At 43.8% G+C, this 22739-nt stretch overlaps 1 protein-coding gene across 2 annotated transcripts in view; it reads left to right on the top strand.

The window, feature by feature from the left end:
• The window catches only part of Cacna2d3 (calcium voltage-gated channel auxiliary subunit alpha2delta 3), an 810117-nt gene that overhangs the window by 362345 nt on the left and 425033 nt on the right, over positions 1-22739 (top strand). For both annotated transcript variants that reach the window (XM_021181598.1, XM_029469011.1), the window contains exons 6-8: positions 5167-5298; positions 10037-10097; positions 10188-10338. In XM_021181598.1, the coding sequence (XP_021037257.1) occupies positions 5167-5298; positions 10037-10097; positions 10188-10338 (344 nt within the window). The remainder of the gene's footprint in view (positions 1-5166; positions 5299-10036; positions 10098-10187; positions 10339-22739) is intronic.

Raw genomic sequence — 22739 nt, 5'->3', positions numbered from 1 at the left:
GAGGTCCGGAGAGTAAATTCGAACACTGAGATAGCCATGAAGATTCTGATTGCTTATCCTGGGAGGATGAAGCAGCTATGCATGCTATATATGGAGAAAGGATGAAAGCTGGAAGCTCTTCCTGGGCTGGGCTTGTGTATTTTCTAATGGACAGGATAAGGATCATTGTCTATTACTGATGTGTTGTTCATGGGCCATTTGCTGTACTAAGCACTTGATAGACTAGGAGTTGAAAGGCTGTTTGTTGTTGGTGTGTCTGATATATTGCAAAGACAAGTCAGGGATGTGGAAGATGCTCTTTAGATACAAAGTGTAGATTTACCACAAAGGTGGCAGCCTTCTCTCCAAGCATCTCCTAGCATCTGTTCTGATAAAAGCTGAACATTCTTGATATATTGGGGGTGAGTCTTTCTTGTCAGGGAGGATGCTGGACAGATGCTATTTCTGGACTTTGTCTAGAGGGACATGCACAATAAGGTTGTCCAGGGCAGATGGGAACAGTGGGAAAAACTACCTTGTTACCTGGAAACATTTTATTGCAGAGAAAATCTTGTGTTTGGTATATATATTTGACTGACTTTGGGGATGAGGAGATGGCTCAGTTGGTAAAGCTCTTCCTGTGCATGTGTGTTCAGATCCCCAGCATCTGGGTAAATGCTGTGTAGGCATGGAGGCCTGCTTAAAATTCTAACTCTAAGTCAGGATCCTCAGAACAAGCTGGCCAGGGTAGCTAGCCAGGTTGGTGAGCTCTGGGTGCAATTAAAATATGCTGCCATGAATGAGGTAGAGAGGAATCAAGAGGAACACCCAACTTCAACCTCTTGCTCCCACAATCGTGTGTATACATGTGTATACTAGCACATAAATGCATACTCACAAGCATATATACATACATGCCACACACTTGTGCAGGCACATTTCCTCAACTACATTTTCAAAAAAATACACTTGCATACAATACAGGCAGGACTCATCAGCAAGTTCATATACACACAAATTAGAATTATTGATGCTTAAGTAAAGGTCCTATGCTATGAAAAGTCCTGTTCTTACTAAACTCAAATCTTACAAATAGTATATACAGGGGCTGGAGAGATGTCTCAGTGGTTAAGAGTATTGGCTGCCTGTCCAGCAGACTCAAATTCAATTTACATAACACACATCATGGCTCAAACCATCTGTAATTGCAGTTCTAGGAGATCCAATACCCCTTTCTGACTTCCTTTGGCATCAGGAACATATTTAGTGAACATAAATACATGGAAGAAAATCACCCATACATATAAAATATATACAAACCATGAAATAAGAATATATTGTGGAGAATAATTCAGAGTGTGTATACCATGTGGAATAATAGCCTCTAAAACTTCTGAGCCCTAGGCTCCTATACCTGCAGAAGTGACTTTATTAGGGCATAAGGTCTGGATTTGTTTTCTGCCTGTGTCCTTATGAGGAAAGGTAGGGGTTATTTAACACAGAGATTCATAAGGGTGGCCCATGTTAATATGGAGACAGTATTTATCAACTCTACAAGCCAAGGAATCCAGGATTATTTCAAAGCACATGGTGTTTAGGAGAGGGACATTGCACAGGACAGACTCCTTCTCATGGGCTCCTGAGCAAATCAGCCCTGGATTCCAGAATCAAATGAACAAATTTCTGATGGTAGGGCCATCAGGTCTAGAATAACTCTTTAGAGTGGGCAGTGGATATTGTGAATAAGAAGACCCCAGTGAAGAATAGCGAAAAAGTCATTAACTATCTTAAGTGAGGCAAGGGGGACTGTTGACAACCTTTAGAAACCAAAGTCAAACAAGGAAAGGCTTAGCTTGTTGAATGGGAGGATGCTCAGATTCTCACAAATGACCGCAAGATGGTCATTCTCTGTAGTTCCCTCAGAAGGACTATGAGACTAGAATACTGGTCCAGCCTCTTCCTCCCTGGCTGGAAGGGTCTGGGATCTGAGGAGGGTAGCTGAGCAGCTTTAACTTACTCTTGACTTACTGCACTTCTGCTGTAGGGTACTGATGTTGAGAAACCATGGTGTCATGTTCGTGTGTGTGTGTGTGTTTGGAATTTAAGTTCCTTGTACATATTGTGTATCCATGTGTGTCTCTTTTTTGGCTGTAATGATGGGCAGCTCTTATAGGCTATCTATTAAAATTGCTTGCTAGAGGATCCTCTGGAATCAATCCATTCACTGTGATGATTTTACATGCCAAGGAAAGTGTTATCTGAAATATTTAATGCCACCTGGAAGGATGGGCATCCCGCTTCTATCCAGGATCACCAGTATCACAGGAGTGGTGATTACACAACTGAGCCAGTTTCAAAGCAAACCTGGCCCAGCTGAACAACACTGAGTTCTGCAGCACGTCGGGACAACGACCTAGGGAAAAGAATTGTTTTGGTCTGACTGTGGTAAGGTTTTTATGTGAGCCTGATATAATTAATCCATCGATGGAGGTGAAAGCCATGGGTTTTTTGGGGGGTCATTATTTGCGTGTTTGTGGGCTCATGTAAGTGGCTTTTGCAGCCAGGAGTGAGTCACAGTAATTGCTATCAAGCTTGGGCAGGGATAATAAAAGGGTCTGTTCTACAGGATTGAGAGGATAAAGGCTTTCTCAAAAGTATTCTATGGTATAAGATTGAATCAGTCATGCTTACCCTACCAGGTTATGATGCGGTAGATTATAGTAACCGGAGTTATAATGGGCACTTTTGAGATAAAATCCAGAGTCCCAGTGACCCATGCTATCTGAAAAGAGTACCGTAAGGCAGAGGTGTGACAGTCAGGCTAGTCCTAGGCATGCCACCTTGTCAGTTGTCAACTGTAAACTCTGTCTAGGAAACATCTTAAGAGGTGGGGTACTGTTCTAGCTTCATCTCTTGTTGCTGTGATTAAAAATAAATGCCATGTGATTAAAAATAAATGCCATGTTAACCACAATTTAGAGGAGAGAAGGTTTATTTCAGCTCACAATTCCATGTTAGAGTGCATCTTAGCAGGGGGGTCAAGATGGTGGGAGCAGGGGGATGGTGTCAAACAGCTATGCTTTAGATTCTGACAAAATCATGCCATGCAGCAAGGTCTCTCCTGAGAGGTTTATTAAAGTCTGCCTCTGGGCATCTGGGGGATGGGAAGGAAGGGAAGAAGGGGTTAAGCAGGAGAAAATGTTACCGTTTATCAGGGCAGTGACGTATGTACAGGAGGACATGCTGCAGGGGTGTCAATGGAAATGTGTTGCCTCTGGGCAGGCAGCTAGTGATGATGTTTCTTGTTGTAGCTCTGAGTCCCTAGAAGACAGCATGGCTAGGAAGATGCCTGATTGACAACATTGCAAAGGGGTCCCTTTTAGGCTGGGCAGGGAGGTGCCTGATTGCTAACAGTTGGGAACTTGAAGCCTAGAGAGAAAATGAATCCATGCAAACTTAGCTCACTTTCTCTACTCTTAAACAGCATAGGACACAAACCCAAGAAATGGCTTCACCTACCATGGGTTGGGTCTTCCCATATCAATTGATTCACTCACAGCAATATATGCCCACAGCTCAATTTGAACCAGACAGTACCTCACTCTTTTCAGGATATTCTAGTGTATCTGTTTGGCAATTAAAAGTAAATGCCACACATTCCCTGGGCCACCAGTGGGTTTCCTTGTCAGTTCAGTTCACGTTAGGAGTGTTTTTAGGATGATTCGCCCCCCGCGTCCCCATTGGTATACTAAGCAACTTGAGGCCAGGATGGCAAAATCTGTCCTCATCCCTCCCACCTCTGAAGTATCAGGAATCTTAGAAATGGGCATGCCATGGTGGGATTGCTGTGAGTCAGAATTCCACAGGAGATTCTGGAGACTGGTGTGAGCTTTGGGTGCATGGGACAGCTCTGTGGGTGCTTTCTACTATTAGCTGAATGTGTTGAAATTTTCAGAAGGGTCTCTGGTATGGGCCTTGTCACTATTTTGTACACAAGGAAAGAAAGCACAGGCTAGAGGATTGCCTCCCAGTTGTTGATGCAGTTTTGTAAAAGACCTCACCTCTTGTCACAGTTCCAGTCCCCATACAGTTGTTCAGTGTTATGGGAGTCTAGACTAGAGAGCCTTTGTAAAAGACAGAAGCAGGTAAGCTCCCTGTTTCCCCATGAGAGGGGAGCAGGGAGCAGTTCCCCTATTGTTTTCTGGTCTGTACGCTTGATACATTTACCTATTCATACAGGGGCCAATGAGCAATTCCTTTCAGACCTGATTGCGGAGGCTGGGCATTGCCCCACTTTGAAGTGTTGTCTTCAGGGATGAAGAGGAATAAGCACACAATGGAAAGCCACAGAGCAAACTCTGCCACCCAAACCTTCTTTCTCCTCCTTTTCCTTTGCTTTCATTTTTTAAATATGTGAAGAAAACACAAAGAATTATCTTTGGACTTTCAAGGGGAAGGTGAAAAGACTTGTTAATATAGCTATAGGACAGAAAAGCAACTGTCTTTTAGAAAGAGTCTTACTGTGGAGCTTAGACTGTTTGGTTAGTCCAGGCTGGCCTTGAACCTCTGACCTTTTTGCTCCTAGCTCCTAAGTCCTGAGAGCACCACAGTGCCCTAAAGATGTGTTTTCTGAAGAACAACCTTTGTTTTTATCCATTATTGTGCACCCATCCACCCATAGACCCATCTATGCAGCCATTTGTCATCTCATCTTCTCATCCAGCCACGTGAGGTCAAAGGATGAGTGACAAGAGGTGACTTCTTCCCTTATAGGCCTCACATTCCACTTAGCAGAAAGGGAGAGTCTGTCAGTCCCAGTTGGAGGAGAGCTGTGTCAGCTGAGAAGACTACAGGAAGAGAAAGCCCATGCTTCCTTTTGAACACTGAGTTCTGGAAATCAGGAGGCTGATGCTAACAACACCAGCTTTTAAGGACCATGCTCTCTGTCAAATCAAAACTGAATAATACAAGGATGTGCACTTTCAATAAGCCACCAGAGTGGAGGCCCCTGGGTGGCTCATAGAGCAGGACAGGAGCGTCGTCCCAAGTGCATGGCATCTCTGGGGCTCAGCGTTTTAGTTTTAGAATCTACAGTGGGGGCCACCTGTGTGAATGAACCCTGAAGTCTGGCACCTGTGACCTGGCTCCCTCTGCTTCCTAATGTCACCTTGTTCTCTTTATTCTCAGATCCTGCCATTGTCAATGGAGTGTATTGGTCTGAATCTCTAAACAAAGTTTTTGTGGATAACTTTGATCGGGATCCATCTCTCATATGGCAGTACTTTGGAAGTGCAAAGGGCTTTTTCAGACAGTACCCAGGTGAGTGTACCTAAGTTGACAACCCCAGCCTCCATGAATGGTGTTGTGTTCCTCTTCAAATTCATGCTTAACAGTCTTCTCCTTTCCTTTAGAAGAAGATGAAAGATTGGCTCCTTTTGTCAGTGTACAGAATAGGAACAAAAAGGAGGAGGTGCCAGTATGTATAGGGACACACACACACACACACACACACACACACACACACAGAGTACATTGATAGCAGAAACTTGTGTCTGGCTTTCAGCATCTTTCTCAGGAAGTTAGTTCATAGATCAACCAATGAAAGCCTGCAAGATGTACCATATTTCATCTTCCAGAGAAGAGTTTGGTGTTTTTTTTTTGTTTTGTTTTTTGTTTTTTTTTTCGAGACAGGGTTTCTCCGTGTAGCCCTGGCTGTCCCAGAACTCACTCTGAAGACCAGGGTGGCCTCGAACTCAGAAATCCGCCTGCCTCTGTCTCCCAAGTGCTGGGATTAAAGGTGTGCGCCACCACGCCCGAGTTTGGTGTTTTTATTATTACTTCTGCTCTTGATGCTTCTATGATCATTGTCATCAGGGTTAGTAGATGAAGTCATATGGGGCAAAATTAAATTCTGACTAAATGTTGAAAGTAATAGGGAATGTGCACTTGGGTTCCCTGACTATAGAGGTGGCTTACCATGTAGGCAGAGGTTGAACCAGCCAAGGCACGGCAGAGGGTGACATCCCTCTAGAGAGACCCCAGCAACTCCCCCAGGTCAGCACATTTCTAGCATTTGTTTGTCACACTCTCAGAACAGGTGTTCCTTCTGGGGCTTTCCTAGGCCTCTGCGTTGCAGTGGGGTTTTAATTCTAGCTTGGTTTAAATTTTAATTAAAAAGGGAAGTTTTAATTTTGCTTACAAGTTGTGAAAACAGGACTTGAGGCTGCAATTGTTCCAGCATCACAGATGTAGGAATTAACAAGCTCAACCCAAAGGAAGGGAGGAAACACACTGCACAATCTTGGAGCAATTAGGCAGAGGCTTTTATGTTTTCATTAAGTAAGACTAGGCACCTGATGTCTTTGAGGTTGCTGCGGAGAGCCATCATTGCCGCCTTGAGGAGCTGTTTGCCCTGTACACAGCATCTGTGGCCTGAGACTTGCCTATGGGGGCATCTGCCTCGCCAGATTATTCAATGGTTCCCAAGGGCCCTGTTCAGCAGGGCACACAGGCTTCCTCATGGAGCTCACTGCCATTTAAGCAATAAGCATCCTGTTGCAGGCAATGTTATAATAAACAGTGGACCATTAAAGTTTCAATGTCACCAAATTGCAGTCTGCCTCAATGTGCTCAACAGAACAACTTTGATGCACATTGGTAAGACTGGAGTGTGTAGGGCATGGACGCCTGCAGCCAACTGGATGGCTGGCTATCTGACCAAGGTGGCTTTGGGGTGAGAGTGGAAAGGATAAGTAGAAGCCAGAAGTCAGCAACTGTCTCTACCAACAAGAAGTCCTTCAAGGATAGTTGCAAGGAAAACAAAGGAAAACAAAGGAATTTACCATAAAGGACTCATGTAATTGGGAGGTTTATTTATAGATGAGGCATTTGTTAGATCAGTTTAGTCAAAATGCCTGCAGTTGTTTTATGATATTCTCAGCATGATTTTGAGTCCATAGAATGCCTCTATCTTTTCCACATTAATAAGTGCATGGGTACAGTCTTATGAATGTATGTAGTTGCCCTGAATGATGTCACATGACCACTTGACTTTGGAATTGGTTCCAGACAGAGCTCTTCTCTTGTCTCCTGGTCCATTCAGTGAAGGGAGGGAGGGAGCCACATTGTACGTTTTTGCAGGGTGTTTTCCCTATCAGGATGCTTCTGTTCATTTTTACAGTATAGGAAAAGCACGGGGTGCTACCAATGTACCTGACCTTAGGCAACATGTGCTTTCCTTGCTTCTCACAAGTGCTTCCTAAGCCCTAGGTTTATTAGAAGCCACGAGTAAGGACTTGCAAATCAGAGGGCGAATTAGGTAGCAGAAGTCAAGTTCCCCAGTGTGCCCTTGGGAAGCTGTTCCCTCTGTGGAAATCATCTTCATCAGAAATTTAGGTTACAGGTGACAAAGACCCTGTGACAGCAAGATCGAGCATGAAGCTGTGTCTAAGCTCATGACACTTGAAGTCTTGTGTGCTGTGTTGGAGAATTGGTGTCTTCCAGTGCTCCACAATATCCTTGTTTCTCTGGCAAGGGCGGGGGGTCATTGGTTGCTTTCCACCTCTCAGGATGTTCCAGTGAGGATCACAGGAGCATGTGCTCTGACAGTTTGCACAAAAGCTTCTAGCATGCACATGTCTGGAGCACACAACTGAGCAGCCACCTCTCAGGTAGTACTTTGTTACAGCAGCCCTGGTAGAGTAATGCACCATCATCTCATGCTTGGGGTGTCTTTTTCCTGTTAGTGACCCCAGGCACATGTGTGCTCTGGCAACATGGGCACTTGTGATTTCTTTTTGAGTGTCTGTGTGCAGTCCCTCCATTGAGATTCCTTCTTAGGTGATTCTAGTTTGTGTCAAGCTGGCCCTTGTGTCAAGGGTCACCCTCTTCTGTGTCTACTTTTTTGCTGGGATTGCATCCCTTGCTAGTTTTGCCAGAAGACTAACCTGATAGGGATGTTTAGAAAGGCACCAGTGCGAACAGTGCCTGTGGGGATGCCGAGAGTCACAAGCCCATATGCAAGGCAGTATTCTCATTTCAACTCCACCTCCAGTCCCTTCTTAGAAGGTTTGGGAGAGTGCACAGCAGTAAAGATGTCATGGGAAGAAGACTGGCAGAGCCAGAGGGAGATTACCTACAGTGTCTAGAGATAGGCACATGTCTTACCAACACACATGATGAATACAAGCATCATCTGCTGAGCTCGTTGACTGGATCAACACATTTTTAAAATGAAAAAGAAAATAGGACTGTGCCATCCTAACTACGCCAAGATTTCCAGAAAACTGTGCCATAGAAGTTAGGAATAAAACATATTACGGCCCCTCATTGTACAATATTGTATCAGTTATATTTTATCTTTATACTTAATGACTTTTACTTGGCTCTCTTTTATTCTTCTGCTTTCTAATTCTGGAGGGAAGACCTGTAAAGTAGGTCCCAGTGCAGGTAGAAGCATGGGTATAATGATGGTAGAACAGAGTGTCGCTGTGGGATACCTGGGTAGTAGTTTGGGAATGTTCCCTTGACCTAGCCTGTTATTACCCGGGCAAGGTCAAGAATCTGGCCATTGGGAGCTGGGAAAGAAGCCATCAGTGCTGCATCCTAAACCAGGAATTCCACCTATGAAAATAATTGTTCTGTAATTTTGTTTTCCTTTAAAATCTATTTGAAGTCCTTTAGTCACGATCAGCACTGCTGGCCGAGAGCAATATATCCTAACTTGTTTTAAAGCAGTAATTCATTTTATTTTTAAGTGAATGAAAATGGATACGTATTTTTATTTACTGTGTGTGTGTGAATGGGAGTATTTGTATGCATGACTACATGTGTGCACATGTCACATTATGTATGTGTGCGTGAGACAGAGGACAGTTGGGGGAGGTGGTTGTCTTCTGCTATCATGGGTTGGGGGGATTAAACTCACACAGTCAAGCTTTGCTATAACTGCCTTTACCTGCTGAGTAATCTTATTGCCCCTGAAACAAAACATCATTGCCTTAGTAAGGGTTTTAATGCTGTGAAGAGACACCATGACCATGGCAACTCTTAATAAAAGAAACTATTTAATTCGGGGTGGCTTACAGTTTCAGAGGTTAAGTCCATTATCATCATGTCTGGAAGCATGGCAGCATGCAGGCAGACATGTTGTTGGAGAAGGAGCTGAGAGTTCTACATCTTGATCTGTAGGTAGCTGAAGGAGACTGTCACAGTGGTATACGTATACCTTGAGTATATATGACCTCAAAGCCCCATCTTCACAGTGACACACTTACTCTAACATGGCCACACCTCTTCCAATAAGGCTATATCTCCTAATAGTGCCACTCCCTAAAGCTGAGCAATCAAACACATGAATCTATGGAGGCCATATTTATTCAAACCACCTCACTCATTCTTAAAGTAAGATTTACATGGAGAATGCCATCCTTGGTTATGTCCTTGCTGGTTTTCCTAAAGTTGCTTGATAAGATTTGTGTATGGGAAAACATCCTTTGGCTTCAAGGTCTGAATTCAAAAGACCTGGATCCATTTTGCTCAATAATTGGGACCATTTCATTTCAGCATATAAAGACAGGCCAAATTTCTGAGCTTTAAAACAACAGCAGGAAGGAAACAACTGTTGAGTTGGAACCATCAGATCACATGATATTTCCCTGGCCCATGTTATAGACATGATGTCACTAGGGTTTGGTGATGGGGCCAGACACTGCCTAGAGACCTTTGAGTGATGCCAGCAGCTTCAGCCCCTTGCTGGACTGTGAGAAATGGTCTTGGCCATCTTCATTCCTAGCTGTGAAAGGGGCTGGAATTGCATCGTCTCTGCATAGAGAGTAGTCTCCATTCACCACAGCTTTCTGAAACAAGTGGGTTAAGGCCCTGATTGCTGCAGGCCTACCCGAGGGCGCTTCCCAGAGATGGATGAGCAGTCAGTGAGGAGCTGCTGGGTTGTGCCTTCTCACCCCATCTATTTGGTCAGCAAAGCAGAGCAGCCTTGAAGTACTACAAATAACCATTTGAAGTCTCAAGGTTTCTTATAAGCCCATTTTTCTTCTAGGGATTAAATGGGAACCAGATGAGAATGGAGTCATTGCCTTTGACTGCAGGAACAGAAAATGGTAGGCAGTGCTTACATCTCTTAGTCAATTTTGAGAGGAAATTTGAAGAGAGGCCGCAATTCATGGTTCCTTAATCTTTCCTCCACTTAGGTACATCCAGGCAGCAACTTCTCCAAAGGATGTCGTCATTTTGGTGGACGTCAGTGGGAGCATGAAAGGACTCCGCTTGACCATTGCCAAGCAAACAGTGTCCTCAATACTGGATACTCTGGGTGATGATGACTTCTTCAACATCATCACGGTGAGTGTGCCTGCTCTGTGCTTTCTTTGTACTTTGGGTCATTTGCATCATTGCAGTGTGACATGTAGGGTTTCAGAGCAGAGCATGATGGCTGGTTATGTGCTATTCCCTGAGTCAGGGAGAGTAGAGTCTTCCAGGGAAAGAGAATGCTGTAGAATGCATTGCTTTCTTTGAGGGCAGCAAACAGCCTCTCTAACCTTTTGGGGTGGGGGGTATTGGAGAATAGACTTAGCAAAGATGTCCCACAAGCTGTTAAGACTTTCTCATAGGATAATGAACTTTAAGCCAGATCAACCCACTGTCCATGATGGTAACAGCAAGAAAAAGAAAGGACTGACAGGTGGCTGGAAAGTGGTATGACCTTCCCCCCTCACAGCCATGGCAGGAGTTGGGGCCTAGCTTGGGTTGAGGAAGTTCAGATAGTGTCCGTGAAATGTCCAGGGTCCAGACACAGGCAGCTGGAGACCAGAGAGCATGCCAAAGCTGGGCAATGATATAGACATGCAAGAAAGATATATATTCTGTTTCCTGTTTGTAATTCTTTCTATTCTGTGGAGTTCTTTGATGTGATTATCATGTCCTTAAGACCCTTCCCTCCCCCTTTCAAAGACATATCTCTCTTTTCAAAGACTGTAGTCACAAGAAACTTCTACCACCCACCTGTAGTGAGCAATGGGGCACTTGGATGTGTTATACAGGTGTACTTTTAGGTATGCTCTGATACCAGTGACAATGGAGGCAGTGTGGCAAGGAGCACAGAGCTTGGGCATTGGAGTTGAGACAATGCACTGGTGGTGATGAAGCTCTGTTGTGTGTACTTTCCCATACCTTTGGACAGAGCATGTTGTCATTGAGCCCTATGTTAGGGCAGTCCTCTACAGAAACAGAACACCAACGTGTGTTCTCTAGGTTAAGGTACAGATGTTTAAGTGGCAAGGGTGTTGCTTGGTTGCCAGATGCCGATGAGACCTCCAGACCAAAAGGCATAACCACAGATCAAAGGACCCAATAGCTATAGGTTTTAAAAAGCCATTGAGATAGGCCAGCAAGATGGTCCAGTGAGTAAAGGGGCTTGTTCCTAAGTCTGACAGCGCTAGTCAATCCCCAGGACTCAGAAAGTCACACCTTTTCCTTGCCTAGGCACATGTGCATGTTTGCATTCTCCTGCACACACTCATGCACACACATGTGCACACAAATGAGCATCTGTCAAATAAATAGGTCACAGAAAAAATTCAAAGCTCTGAAGAACAATTGGAAAAGGAAGAGACCATTATCTCCTGGGAATGCAGAGGTTGTTTTAAGATACAGGCATGGTTCCAAGGACAATGCCTAACACATAGTCAAAGTTTAAGGACCCATAGAATAAATAATAGTAGCTACTGTCAATAGACTACCCTGTGTGTGCAGCCCACAGCCACAGATCCCCAGTAGCTCGTTATGTTGACTTTTCGCCTCAGTCCTGTGCCCATAGCAGGAAGACATAGAGGCATGGGGCATCATCAGTCACTGTCTCCAACTGGCGGTCAGGAGACTACACAGTGAAGTCTCAGGTCTGACCTCACCATGCTGCAGATCTTTCGTGTGGAAGTGGAGAGAATGTATCGAGTCCCCTCGACCATCTTACCACAAAGACATTGCGTTCAGGGCCTCCCCCTTTGCAGGAAGGCTTTCAGATCAAGGCTCCACTGACTTTCCACTAGGAATCCCCTAGTTGCCAGCCTCCATGGGACAATGTAAATGTGGTTGGACCTCACACATCCCAAAGCATTTATAGATAAGTAGCAGCAAATTCAAGACAATCTTTCTTATTAATCTTTAATTATGTCTCAGAGAAGTATCAGGAATTCACAGAAGAAGAGGGGCTAACTAATTACACCTTACATCCTTTATCTGTCAGAATTTATTGTTCCGTTAACAAGACCAATCACTTGAAGTTATCTATGTAAGTTCATTAAGATATACAGTGTCAAAGCAATAATGGGGAGAGGGTGATTAAGATAATTAAAAGGAGACAGCTAGCTATTATGGAAGAGTTGAGGAAAAATATTTTTCTTTACTGTAAGTTATCCTGTCAGAGAATAAAGTCTGCTGGAGGTTACATTACCCGTCACTTTGCATCTGTCCATTCATTTTCAGCGTGAATAAAGATGACCTACAGTTATTGCGATGACTGGGAAGTCTGAATATTTTTATGTGAACCCTTCATGACAGAATCGTGATCTCTGCTATTGTTTAAGTGAATGGGTCAGATAGAGTAGCAAATTCACATTGGAAGGCAATGAATTAACACTGAATTTCTGTGATGATTGCTTTTGAATGCATTAAACATGTAGATCTTTTAGACAATGCAGATTTTCTGTTCTTTTTCCATTTGATACAATTATTTCAATGTTTCTCTCTCTATGCACCCACATACTTAAAAATTATCCTACATTTTAGCGCGTGTTACCTTTGGATGTCAGTTGATAACTTTCAGGAGTCTGTTCTCTTCTACCATGGGGGGCGGGGGCTGGGGACTGAGCTCAGTGTTTAGGCTTAACAGCAAGTGTCTCTATCCACTGAACCATCATGCTGACCCAAGCCCACGTTTTCCCACAAATAGCATCACATTCTATAGAATACCTAAGAATTTGGTCTATTCTCTCATTTTAATTAAATGTGTACCCATCTATATACAATTATATACAATTATAGTTGATATCAGTTGTTTACCCAAACCTCTTTGTTGGCTATAGATCTGTGTTATTCTTCTGTGAGGCCCTCTCTTTTATTTGAGATTGCTGAGGTAGATAGGCTTGCCATGGCCTGGAACACACTGAAGATAGAGTGTGTATGTTTATGTGGTCTGGCATGTGTTTGGTTTAATAATATCTACATGTAAAATTGCTGCACCAGAAAGAACTGCATCAGTCCTACCACATCATCCACTATGTAGGGTGAAAGTTTGCACCCTTACTGACAGTTTGACGGCCCCAACTAGTGGTAGATGCAGAGGTGACTAATTGTCACTTATACTACTTTAAGTTGTGACTCCTGGTGCCCAGTGTGTCTCACTGGTTTTGCTTTACAGACTCTTATTTTCTTGCAGCATTTCTTCCATCTTCCACCTTGGATATGTGTCTTCATAATACAGTGTAGGTTTTCCACATATCTGTTTAGAATTGTCACTTTCTGGAGGACACCCCAAAATGAAAGGTTGCAGGTGCATACGGAGAGGTGCATCTACATCTCTATGCAGAATGCCCTGCCTGCATGAGTGGGTTGTTCTTGTAGAATCTTGCTCCCCTAGAGGACAGTCCTTTGGCTGTCTTTGCTGTATGGCCAGCCTTCCTATGCTTGCGAGGTGCATATTTGAGGAGGCATCTTAGAGAAAGTCAAGAATGCCGTCATTGTTTCCAGTGCTGGAAGCCCTCTTGCATGGTAGGGTTTTGTTCAGGCAAATCTAATTTATCATTGCCTCTGATTTTCAGTGTCTCAATGCAGGAAGGCAGGAGGATATTGAAATAATAGGAAAGATGGTTCATAGCCATTTGAATCACCTTTACATTTTATTAAGTCCATTGTAAAGTGTATCTTATATATTGTACTGGAAATCTCTTGATCTGGGCCTTTCCAGAGAGTAAACATGAGAGTATAAATAACCACTGTTTTATCTTTGATGGGCAGAGTATTGAAAACAACTCTGTCTAGAGCTAATGGGTTAACTGGCAAAATTATAAAGAACAGGTGAAATAGAGGGATTTTGTACAGTTGGAGTTAAAATTTGAGGTTAAATTATGACAAGAAAAAGCATATATTTCTCTCATTCACTTTGAAGTCATTCTCTAAGCCATGCATTAAATGAACAACATTATCATAAAAATGAGGGCGCTAATTCCATATGATGCTGGAAGTTGAGAAATGGTTTTACAAAGAAGCCAAGCCAGGCATTAAACGAACACCGCATTAACTGGGCTGATATTGTAAAATCAATTTAAAGGCCTCCTGCAGGCCCTGTTTGTGCAGAACGGTATGGAGGAGAGAATCATTTGCTAGTTCACCCTAGAAATTTCTGATACTCTGTTTATAATTCACAGCTTTCCCTTAGAACTAATTCTCCAGCACTCAGGCTGCTGTGGCTTTGCATTATAAAGCAATCAGGGCTGTACTGAGAGGCCTGGCTTGGTGTAGGCTTTCTGTGCTCTTTGGTGCTGTACTACTAATTAAACCCAGTTGCTTTTCTAATTTCAGAAAATACTTTTGTGAGAAAGAAGATCCAGGGATGCCTTGCGTTAGTGAAAATAATATGGGTTCCTCTGCTTCATTCCATACTGCCTACATTTTCATCCCAAAGGCCATTTAATTAAAAATACAGCAGCAGAGGTCTGAACTCATTTAATTGAATCTTCTTTGCATCAGCTTCCTACAAGGAACAAGGCAGCATTTTCATATTATGTGCTATTGGCGGAACTTCAGATTCTCTAAGATTTACCTATATATTCCTTTGTTGTTGTTTATTAACCTGTTATTTGACATCAGTAAAGGTTTTTCTTTTTTAATTTTATACTTCAGGGGTGTTTTTTTTCTCATCAGATTTGTGTTAAGTGGGTTTTTCAACATTTTCTTACTTTTTGCTTTCCTTGTCATTGTGATCTAATAAACATGGCTGTGTGCTCTGACTTAGGTGCTCAGCTGTAGAAGACAGCCATCTGCCTGTGATCCTGTGTGTGACTGGCTGGTAGAGAAGCCCAGGGCCATAGATGCTCATGGTTCAGTGAGGTCAGCACCTTCTGGGAGGGAGCCTGGCAGGGACAGAGACAGAGCATGCATCAGTGGAGAGTCCATGAAGATGTGTTGAATGAGGCAATGACTCGTGCGTATTTGAAGTGATAGAGACATTAAGTGTAAGGAATGGGCTAGGTCGGAGATGGAAAGAGGAAGGATCTTACTGAGAAGGCAAGTACCATTGTCAGGTGTGAGACTGGCCCTCGCTTCAGGAGAGAATTGATAGTGTCTGGAGCTCTGGAATAGGGAAGGACATGGAGGAAAATGGGCCAGAACAGGGCTGGTGTAAAGAATTGAGAGAGGCTGACCATATATATCAGACAAGTCCAGTCAGCTATGTGCAGGGCATCATGTGTAGTCTCAGCTTTTAAAGTGATGTGGGGAGACCTTCCTGCAAACTGCTGAAAGATGCATCATTCTATTCCAGCGCAGGTTGGGCTTCCGATATGAAGTTCAGGTATCTTAGCATCATCTAGAATCCAAAGGTGAGCTGGCCCTGGGCCAGCCCTCAGGTTGTGCTATGTACAAGCCAACATGGAAAATGTTGCCAACTACATGGTCACATTTGTATTCTCAGATGTTCCCCAAGAGAGTTCTGGCCATTCAAGGACTGAGGTTAAAGCTTGTCTTTCCTAGTCTCCTTCTTTCTGAGAATTGTGCTTTGCCTATGAAAGAAGAGAGGTGGTGTCTTAGTTAGGGTTTTACTGCTGTGAACAGACACCATGACCAAGGCAAGTCTTATAAAAACAACCAACATTTAAATTGGGGCTGGCTTACAGGTTCAGAGGTTCAGTCCATAATCATCAAGGTGGGAGCATGGCAGTATCCAGGTAGGCATGGCACAGGCAGAGTTGAGAGTTCTACATCTTCATCAAAAGTGGAAGACTAACTTCCAGGGAACTAGGGTGAGGATCTTAAGCCCACACCCACAGTGACACACTTACTCCAACCAGGTTACACCTATTCCAACAAGGTCACACTTCCAAATGGTGCTACTCCCTGGTCCAAGAATATATAAACCACGACACTCCACTTCCTGGCCCCCATAGACTTGTTCAAACATATGAATCTGTGGGGGCCATACTTAAACATAGCATAATGCAAAATGCAAAATGCATTTAGTCTAACTTTTATTATATTGGTAGTCGACAAGCAAGGTCAGAGAAAGATATGGGGAGTAATTTTAGGAATTATCTTTAGTTTTAATAACAACTAAAAATATTTTAATGTTTTTCATTTTAGCTCTAATTTAGCTCTCATGTTTGTTGAATAGCTCTTTTGTTATGAGTTATCAATCTTACCTTTTTTAAACAGATATTTTATATTTTAAGTAAAGAAGCAGACAGCCTGTTTGTGATCATGAAAAAAAAAATACTTGTAGTCTATAGCAGTCTCAACAATATTAAAAGTCCAAAGTTCAAGGCCTCTTCTGAGATTCATCCAATCACTTAACTGTAATCCCCAAAGAAAGACAGAAAACCAGCTGGGCAAACTCCAAACTCTGCATCTCCATGGCTGATGTCAAAGCAGTCTTCAGATCTCCATCCACTCCTTTTTCATTTTTGTTGACTGCAACAAACTGCTTTTTCTTGGGCTGGTTCCACTCCTTGTTAGCAGCTTTCTTCAGCATGTATCCCATGGCTCTGGCATCTTTAACATCTTTGAGTCTCCAAGGTAATTTCAGTGTTACTTGTTTCAGCTTCTTGTTTCAGTGTCTGGGATTCCACTTAATCTTTTGGGCTACTCCTAAGGGCTGGCATCACTTCTCCATCTCTGCCCTCTGTAGCACTCTAAGCTCAGGTTGACCCACTCCACTACGGTTTCGTTCTTGGTGATCATCCCATGGTCCTGACATCTCCAATACACAAGGGTGTTCCACTCCAACTAGGCTTCACCAATAGCCTCTCATAGGCTCTCTTCATGGTGACAAGCCTCAAATCCTTTGCATGACCCCTTTAGTCCTGCGCCATCAACTTCAACTTAGACAATACCTTCTCCAATGGCCTTCCATGACCTCTCACAGTGCCAAGACTCAGCTGTTCTTCATGACACCTTCATGCCTTCAAAAACCATTACCACTGTGGTGACTCATGCACATTACCAAGTCCAGCCACAGCACGAGGTACAACCTTGGCTATCTCTGAACACAGATTCTTTGTGCTCCCAGAAAACAATTCCCAGATTTCAACTCAGTGATGCTGGTCTCTTCTTAATAATTGCTGATTTCTTAGCTCCAGCTAACCAGCATCAATTTTCCCAGTAGTTCCTTCCATCCTTAACTCTAGAGTCAGAGCCACATAGCTGAAGCTGCCGAGTTTTGCTGCTTACAGGAACTAGAACATGACCCCCTTGTACTATTACATTATCACTAGCTTTATGTTTTCTAAATCCTTCACTGCCTAAGCTTGGCTATCCTGGTTCTTGCTCTGTAGATTGACCTTGAACACAGAGATCAGCATGCCTGTCTCCTGGGATTAAAGGTGTGTACCACCATGCCTGGATCTAAATTTAGCTGGGTAGGATCTTGCCCCAAGGTCCCACTCCCTTAATCTGTTATCTCNNAGAACACAGGATTTTGCTCCATTTCACTTCCTGGTACTCCTTTAATACTCAAACCATATATTTTATATTTTTACTTTCTAAGCTTGCTATGCTTGTTCAAACTTCTCTTCATAAGACTTAACCAGANAACAAAGTCTCTGCTGGGCTTTTTTGAAACTTCCTTTGTCAATGCAATTAATCTGAGTCTCTTCACCTTAGTCTCAGGCTGACTTCTTAGTCAAGGGCAAAAAGTAGCCACATTCTTCACCAAAATACCACAAAAACAGGATTTATGCCACATTCTGAAATTCTTCTCCTTTGAAATCTCTTGGGCCAGGTCAACACAGTTCAAATTACTCCCAGCAACAAAGTCTTTCATATTCCTACTAGGATGACCCATTAAGCCACATTTAAAGCATTCCACTGTGTTCCAAATCCAAAGTCCCAAAATCCACATTCTTTCTTCAAATAAAGGCATGGTCAGGCCTATCACAGCAGTACCCTAGTCCCTGGTACCAACTTCTGTCTTAGTTAGGGTTTTACTGCTGTGAACAGACACCATGACCAAGTCACGTCTTATAAAAACAACCAACATTTAATTGGGACTAGCTTACAGGTTCAGAGGTTCAGTCCATAATCATCAAGGTGGGAGCACGGCAGTATCCAGGTAGGCATGGCACAGGTAGAACTGAGAGTTCTACATCTTCATCCAAAGGCTGCTAGTGGAAGACTGACTTCCAGGGAACTAGGGTGAGGATCTTAAGCCCACACCCACAGTGACAGACCTATTCCAACCAGGTCACACCTATTCCAACAAGGCCACACCTCCAAATGGTGCCACTCCCTGATCCAAGAATATACAAACCATGAAAGGTAGAAAATGTTTACAGAGAGTAAGGAGATGTGAGCAGATGGAAGAAGATGGGTGGTGTTATGCTTGTTGCTCTCTGACCATGAGGTTGATGGTTGATCAAGATAGGGACATAGGCTCTCAACAAGAGAGAGGAATGTTAGGACATAGTCTAATATCCGAGGATGATCAATCACGGTGGCCTGGTTTGAGTTCAAAAGGACCCCTGTAGTATAAGAGCAATGTACTTTCATTTTTTATCATGACAATAAAGAGTAGAGATGTGAATATGTTCATTTACAACCAATAGGATCATTCAGTGGTAAAGGTCCTGAGCAAACTGAAGTGGTCATGCCTGGCACATAGTAGTTTAGTAGTTAATGCTAAGTTAGCAAATAGGAGAATGAAGACTTCTGTGGCAGACACCTTCCTGGGAGGCAATGCTTCATCTCCTGTTAGATGACCTGGGTCCCTGTGAAGGCTCAGACTGTGCTGTGGATTAGAAAGTCAGGTTTCTGCCTTGAGCATCTAGTTGGCTACTTGTGCCCAGTGGAGCATCTATTTGTATCTCACAAGTGCATAAACAATGTTCTTCCAAGGAAACCAAGAGATCATGGCCCCTGCTCCCAAGAGCACCCTGCTCCCACTACTAGCACTTCTCCCTTTCTCCTTAGCTTAAGTGTCAGTCTATCACTGTGTCCAGACTTTTCATCCCCATGCCTACCTCCTTTCTCTCCTGTACTCTGTGTATGCGCATATGGTGGCCTGCCTCATATTCCTTCTTGCCTTGACCTTGAGCATACTCATTCACCCTGTGGCAGGGATTATGACCTCAGCTTTCTCCAACCGAGATCCTGTGGCTCATTGAGCTACAATGTCTTGTCCAAGTGACTCAGCTTGCATGTGGCAGGACCTGGGACTATTTGTGTGAACCCAAAGACAAAGCCATAAGGAAATAGGAAGGGAAAAGAAAGCGAACAGTGATTGAGACCCTGTAGGTCATGTAGAAGGTTCTAAGCTCTTAAAGTGGTGGCATTCCCTCAGCATGTGGCTGGGTTGCTGTGTTATATCTTTTCAGGGCTCCTCAGGTTCTCCTGCCCTACCAAGAGAGCTCCCTCAGCATCATCAGGAAGCATTTGCTACTTTGGTAGAAGAGAGGGGTGGTTGAAGGCTTCTTGATGGTAGAGTACTGGCCATAGAAGGAGCTAAAAACAGAATGCAGAGGATATTTCACCTGTGAGGGTAAATTGTGTCATCTTTCTCTTTGAGGTGTTGACATCAGCTTTGCCAAGTAAGAATGAAAGAGTTACTTATGGGCTATTGAACACCAAGGCTAGCATCAACTCCATCTTCAGTTATAAACTAAGGTGACCATCTGCTACCACTAATTCACAAAACAAAAATCCAGGAAATAATGGAGCTGGGGGAATAGTAGAATGTGTGATGCTCAAGCATAAAGATCTGATTTCAGATCTCCAGGATGTGAAACCTAGGCACACAGCATGCACATAGTTACATATCTATAACTTCAGTGCTACTGAAAGGAGGGAGACAGGCAGATCCCCTGAATTCATTGACTAGCCAGCCCAGCCAATCAATGATCTCCAAGTTCAGCAGAAGACTCAATAAGTAAGGTAAAGAGTGAGAGGAAGACACTTAATGTGGACCTCCGGCCTCACCATTCATACACACACATGTGTACACATATACACATGTACACACCCACAAGAATGTATACATAGACATTTCTTACATAGACACACATAACAAAACAGTAAGGGCATCCAGGGAGCATCTGTAAATATATACAAGCTAAAAGATGTCCAAACGGAGAGCAGCTGTAGCTTCAGAAGCATCCACATTTCTGAAGCATCCAGGGCATCCTTTGCAGTCCTTTGGGAATTTGCTGGGCTTGCGTGGCCAGTGGGCTTTCTTGACTCAGCAGCTGCACGTGGGCCTCTCCTCTCTCCATGTGGCCACCTCCATGCCCCACAGTGATACAGTCCAGATTGCTGGGCCTGGCTCAATCCTGATGTCGTCAGGAGAAATCAGGCAACTGCAGGCCTGGAGGATGCCACTAACAAGCTGGCTGGTGTTCAGAGGAGTAAGACGCCTCTACCGTGGGTGCAGTGTGCTCAGTGACAGTGGGCCTGCTTCTGATTACTACATATGTACTTCCCTGATGAGGACACACTTCCCTGGTCCTCTTTGCCTTTAAAGCCTTCCCCCAGTTCCTCTCCCAGCATCTGCTAGCCTCTGTATTGGCAAAGTGCATCCACTCAGATCTGTCACACACACTCCCCCCCCCCCCCCCCCCCCCCCACACACACATCTCCACAGGTCCACTGTGGTAGTTACCATAAGATGCTTAGGCGTAAGTGGACTCTGAGGGTTAGCAGCTACAGCTTCCCAGTGTCCTTAGCAGCACAGGACTTGGTATATCTGTCCTAACTCTAATCTCAGAGTCCACAAACACAGGCATTGCCTTTAAAGTATGTGTCAGGAAGAGTATTGGTGGACCTTTTCTAATTACCTGGAGAACAGTGGGCTATGAGCAAGAACAAGGCTGGGGAGATGACTCAGTTGGTAGCATGTGTTTACCCTTTGAGCTTCAGGACCTGAGTTCAAATACCCAGATCCATGTGAAGCTTGCTATGTAACACTCTTTCATCTTCCCAGTCTTCCTATGGAAAGGTGGAGGGTAGAGACAGGAGCATCTCTTCAAGCTCCTGTGCCTGCTAGCTTTGGGTATGCAGTAATGACCGACAGGATCTCAACCTAGATAAAAAGGGAGGACAGACATGCAAGGCTGTTGTCTGATCTCTACACATGACTGGTACATGTGTGTGCACCCACACTGACTCTCTCTCTCTCTCTCTCTCTCTCTCTCTCTCTCTCTCTCTCTCTCACACACACACACACACACACACAAATCATAAGCATATTATTTTAAAAAGCAAGAATCAAAGCAGGACCCTTAAGAACATTTAGATCTCTGGGTTACACTACAACTGAATAAAGGTTCGAATGTCCCTTCAACATGGATTCATCTAATAACCTGATAGAAGGCTCCAGAAGGAGGGCAGGTGGCATCTTGGTTCTGTGGTTCAGAGAGCATCACTGGCACACCCGTGCCGGCCCCATCTTCTTGTTCTCTTCTTTAGCCTGTGCTTTTCATCTTTTTGTCACCTGCTGACTACAAAGTGGTTGCTGTATCTGGTCAATAGCAGCACCCAAAGGAGAAAGGAAGGGGAAGGTATATCCAGATGAATTTTCTTTCAGTGACAGAAGTAAGTCTGAGGAAAACACAAGAAACTTCTCTTCTGTCCCATTGGTGGTTTGCTAACTAACCCTGGCAACAAAGAGGCTCTGGAAGCTAGACTCTAATAGAGCTCAGCTGGATAGTTGTGATTGGCTAAGACCACTTACGCTGCAAGGATTTGGTTCTGCTGGATCAAGTCACTTATCAGTAAGGGAAGTGAAGAAGGGAATAGACATTTCCATGGAAATTTCCATTTTCTTTCCGAAGGCCAGGAGAACCTTGGTGAAGAACTTCATGTTGATCTATGTCAGTGTTCCTGAATCTAGAGGTAGCATTCCTTTCTGGGGATCAAAGGCCATGCTCTGCTCCTCACCAATTAACTTCAGCAGAGCATACACATCTTAGGGTTTCCACTGTTGGGAAAAGATGCCATGACCAAGGCAACTCTTACAAAGGCAAACATTTCATTGGGGCTTACATGTGTTATCATCATGGCAGGAAACATGGCAGCATGCATGCAGGCATGGTGCTGGAAATGGTGAGAGTTCTATATCTTGTTCCAAAAGGCAACCAGGAGAAGCCTGTCTCCCAGCAGCTAGGAGGAGGATCTCAAAGCCCACCCCCACAGTGACACACTTCCTCCAACAAGGCCTCACCTACTCCACCAAGACCATGCTTATTCCAACAAGGCCACATCTTCTAATAGTGCAAATCCCTGGGCCAAACATATTAAAACCACAGTACATCTAACTTTTATATATATGCATAACTAGAATATGCACAGTATAAACATAGTCCAAAGAATCATCACAAAATGAACAAATTTGTTTAATCTGGCTGACCATGTCCAGAAATAGAACATTACCACAGTTCTTCAAAACCCAACCCTAGAACTAGTCCCTTTCAATATCCCCTTTAGCAAAAATATCCACTACCCACCCTTCAAAAAGTTTCCCAGCAAGGAAAATCAGTCCTAGGTTA

This window comes from Mus caroli, chromosome 14 (assembly GCF_900094665.2).
Source record: "Mus caroli chromosome 14, CAROLI_EIJ_v1.1, whole genome shotgun sequence".
NCBI classification, from domain to species: Eukaryota; Metazoa; Chordata; class Mammalia; order Rodentia; family Muridae; genus Mus; species Mus caroli.
This window is presented reverse-complemented; position numbering and strand designations above follow the sequence as displayed.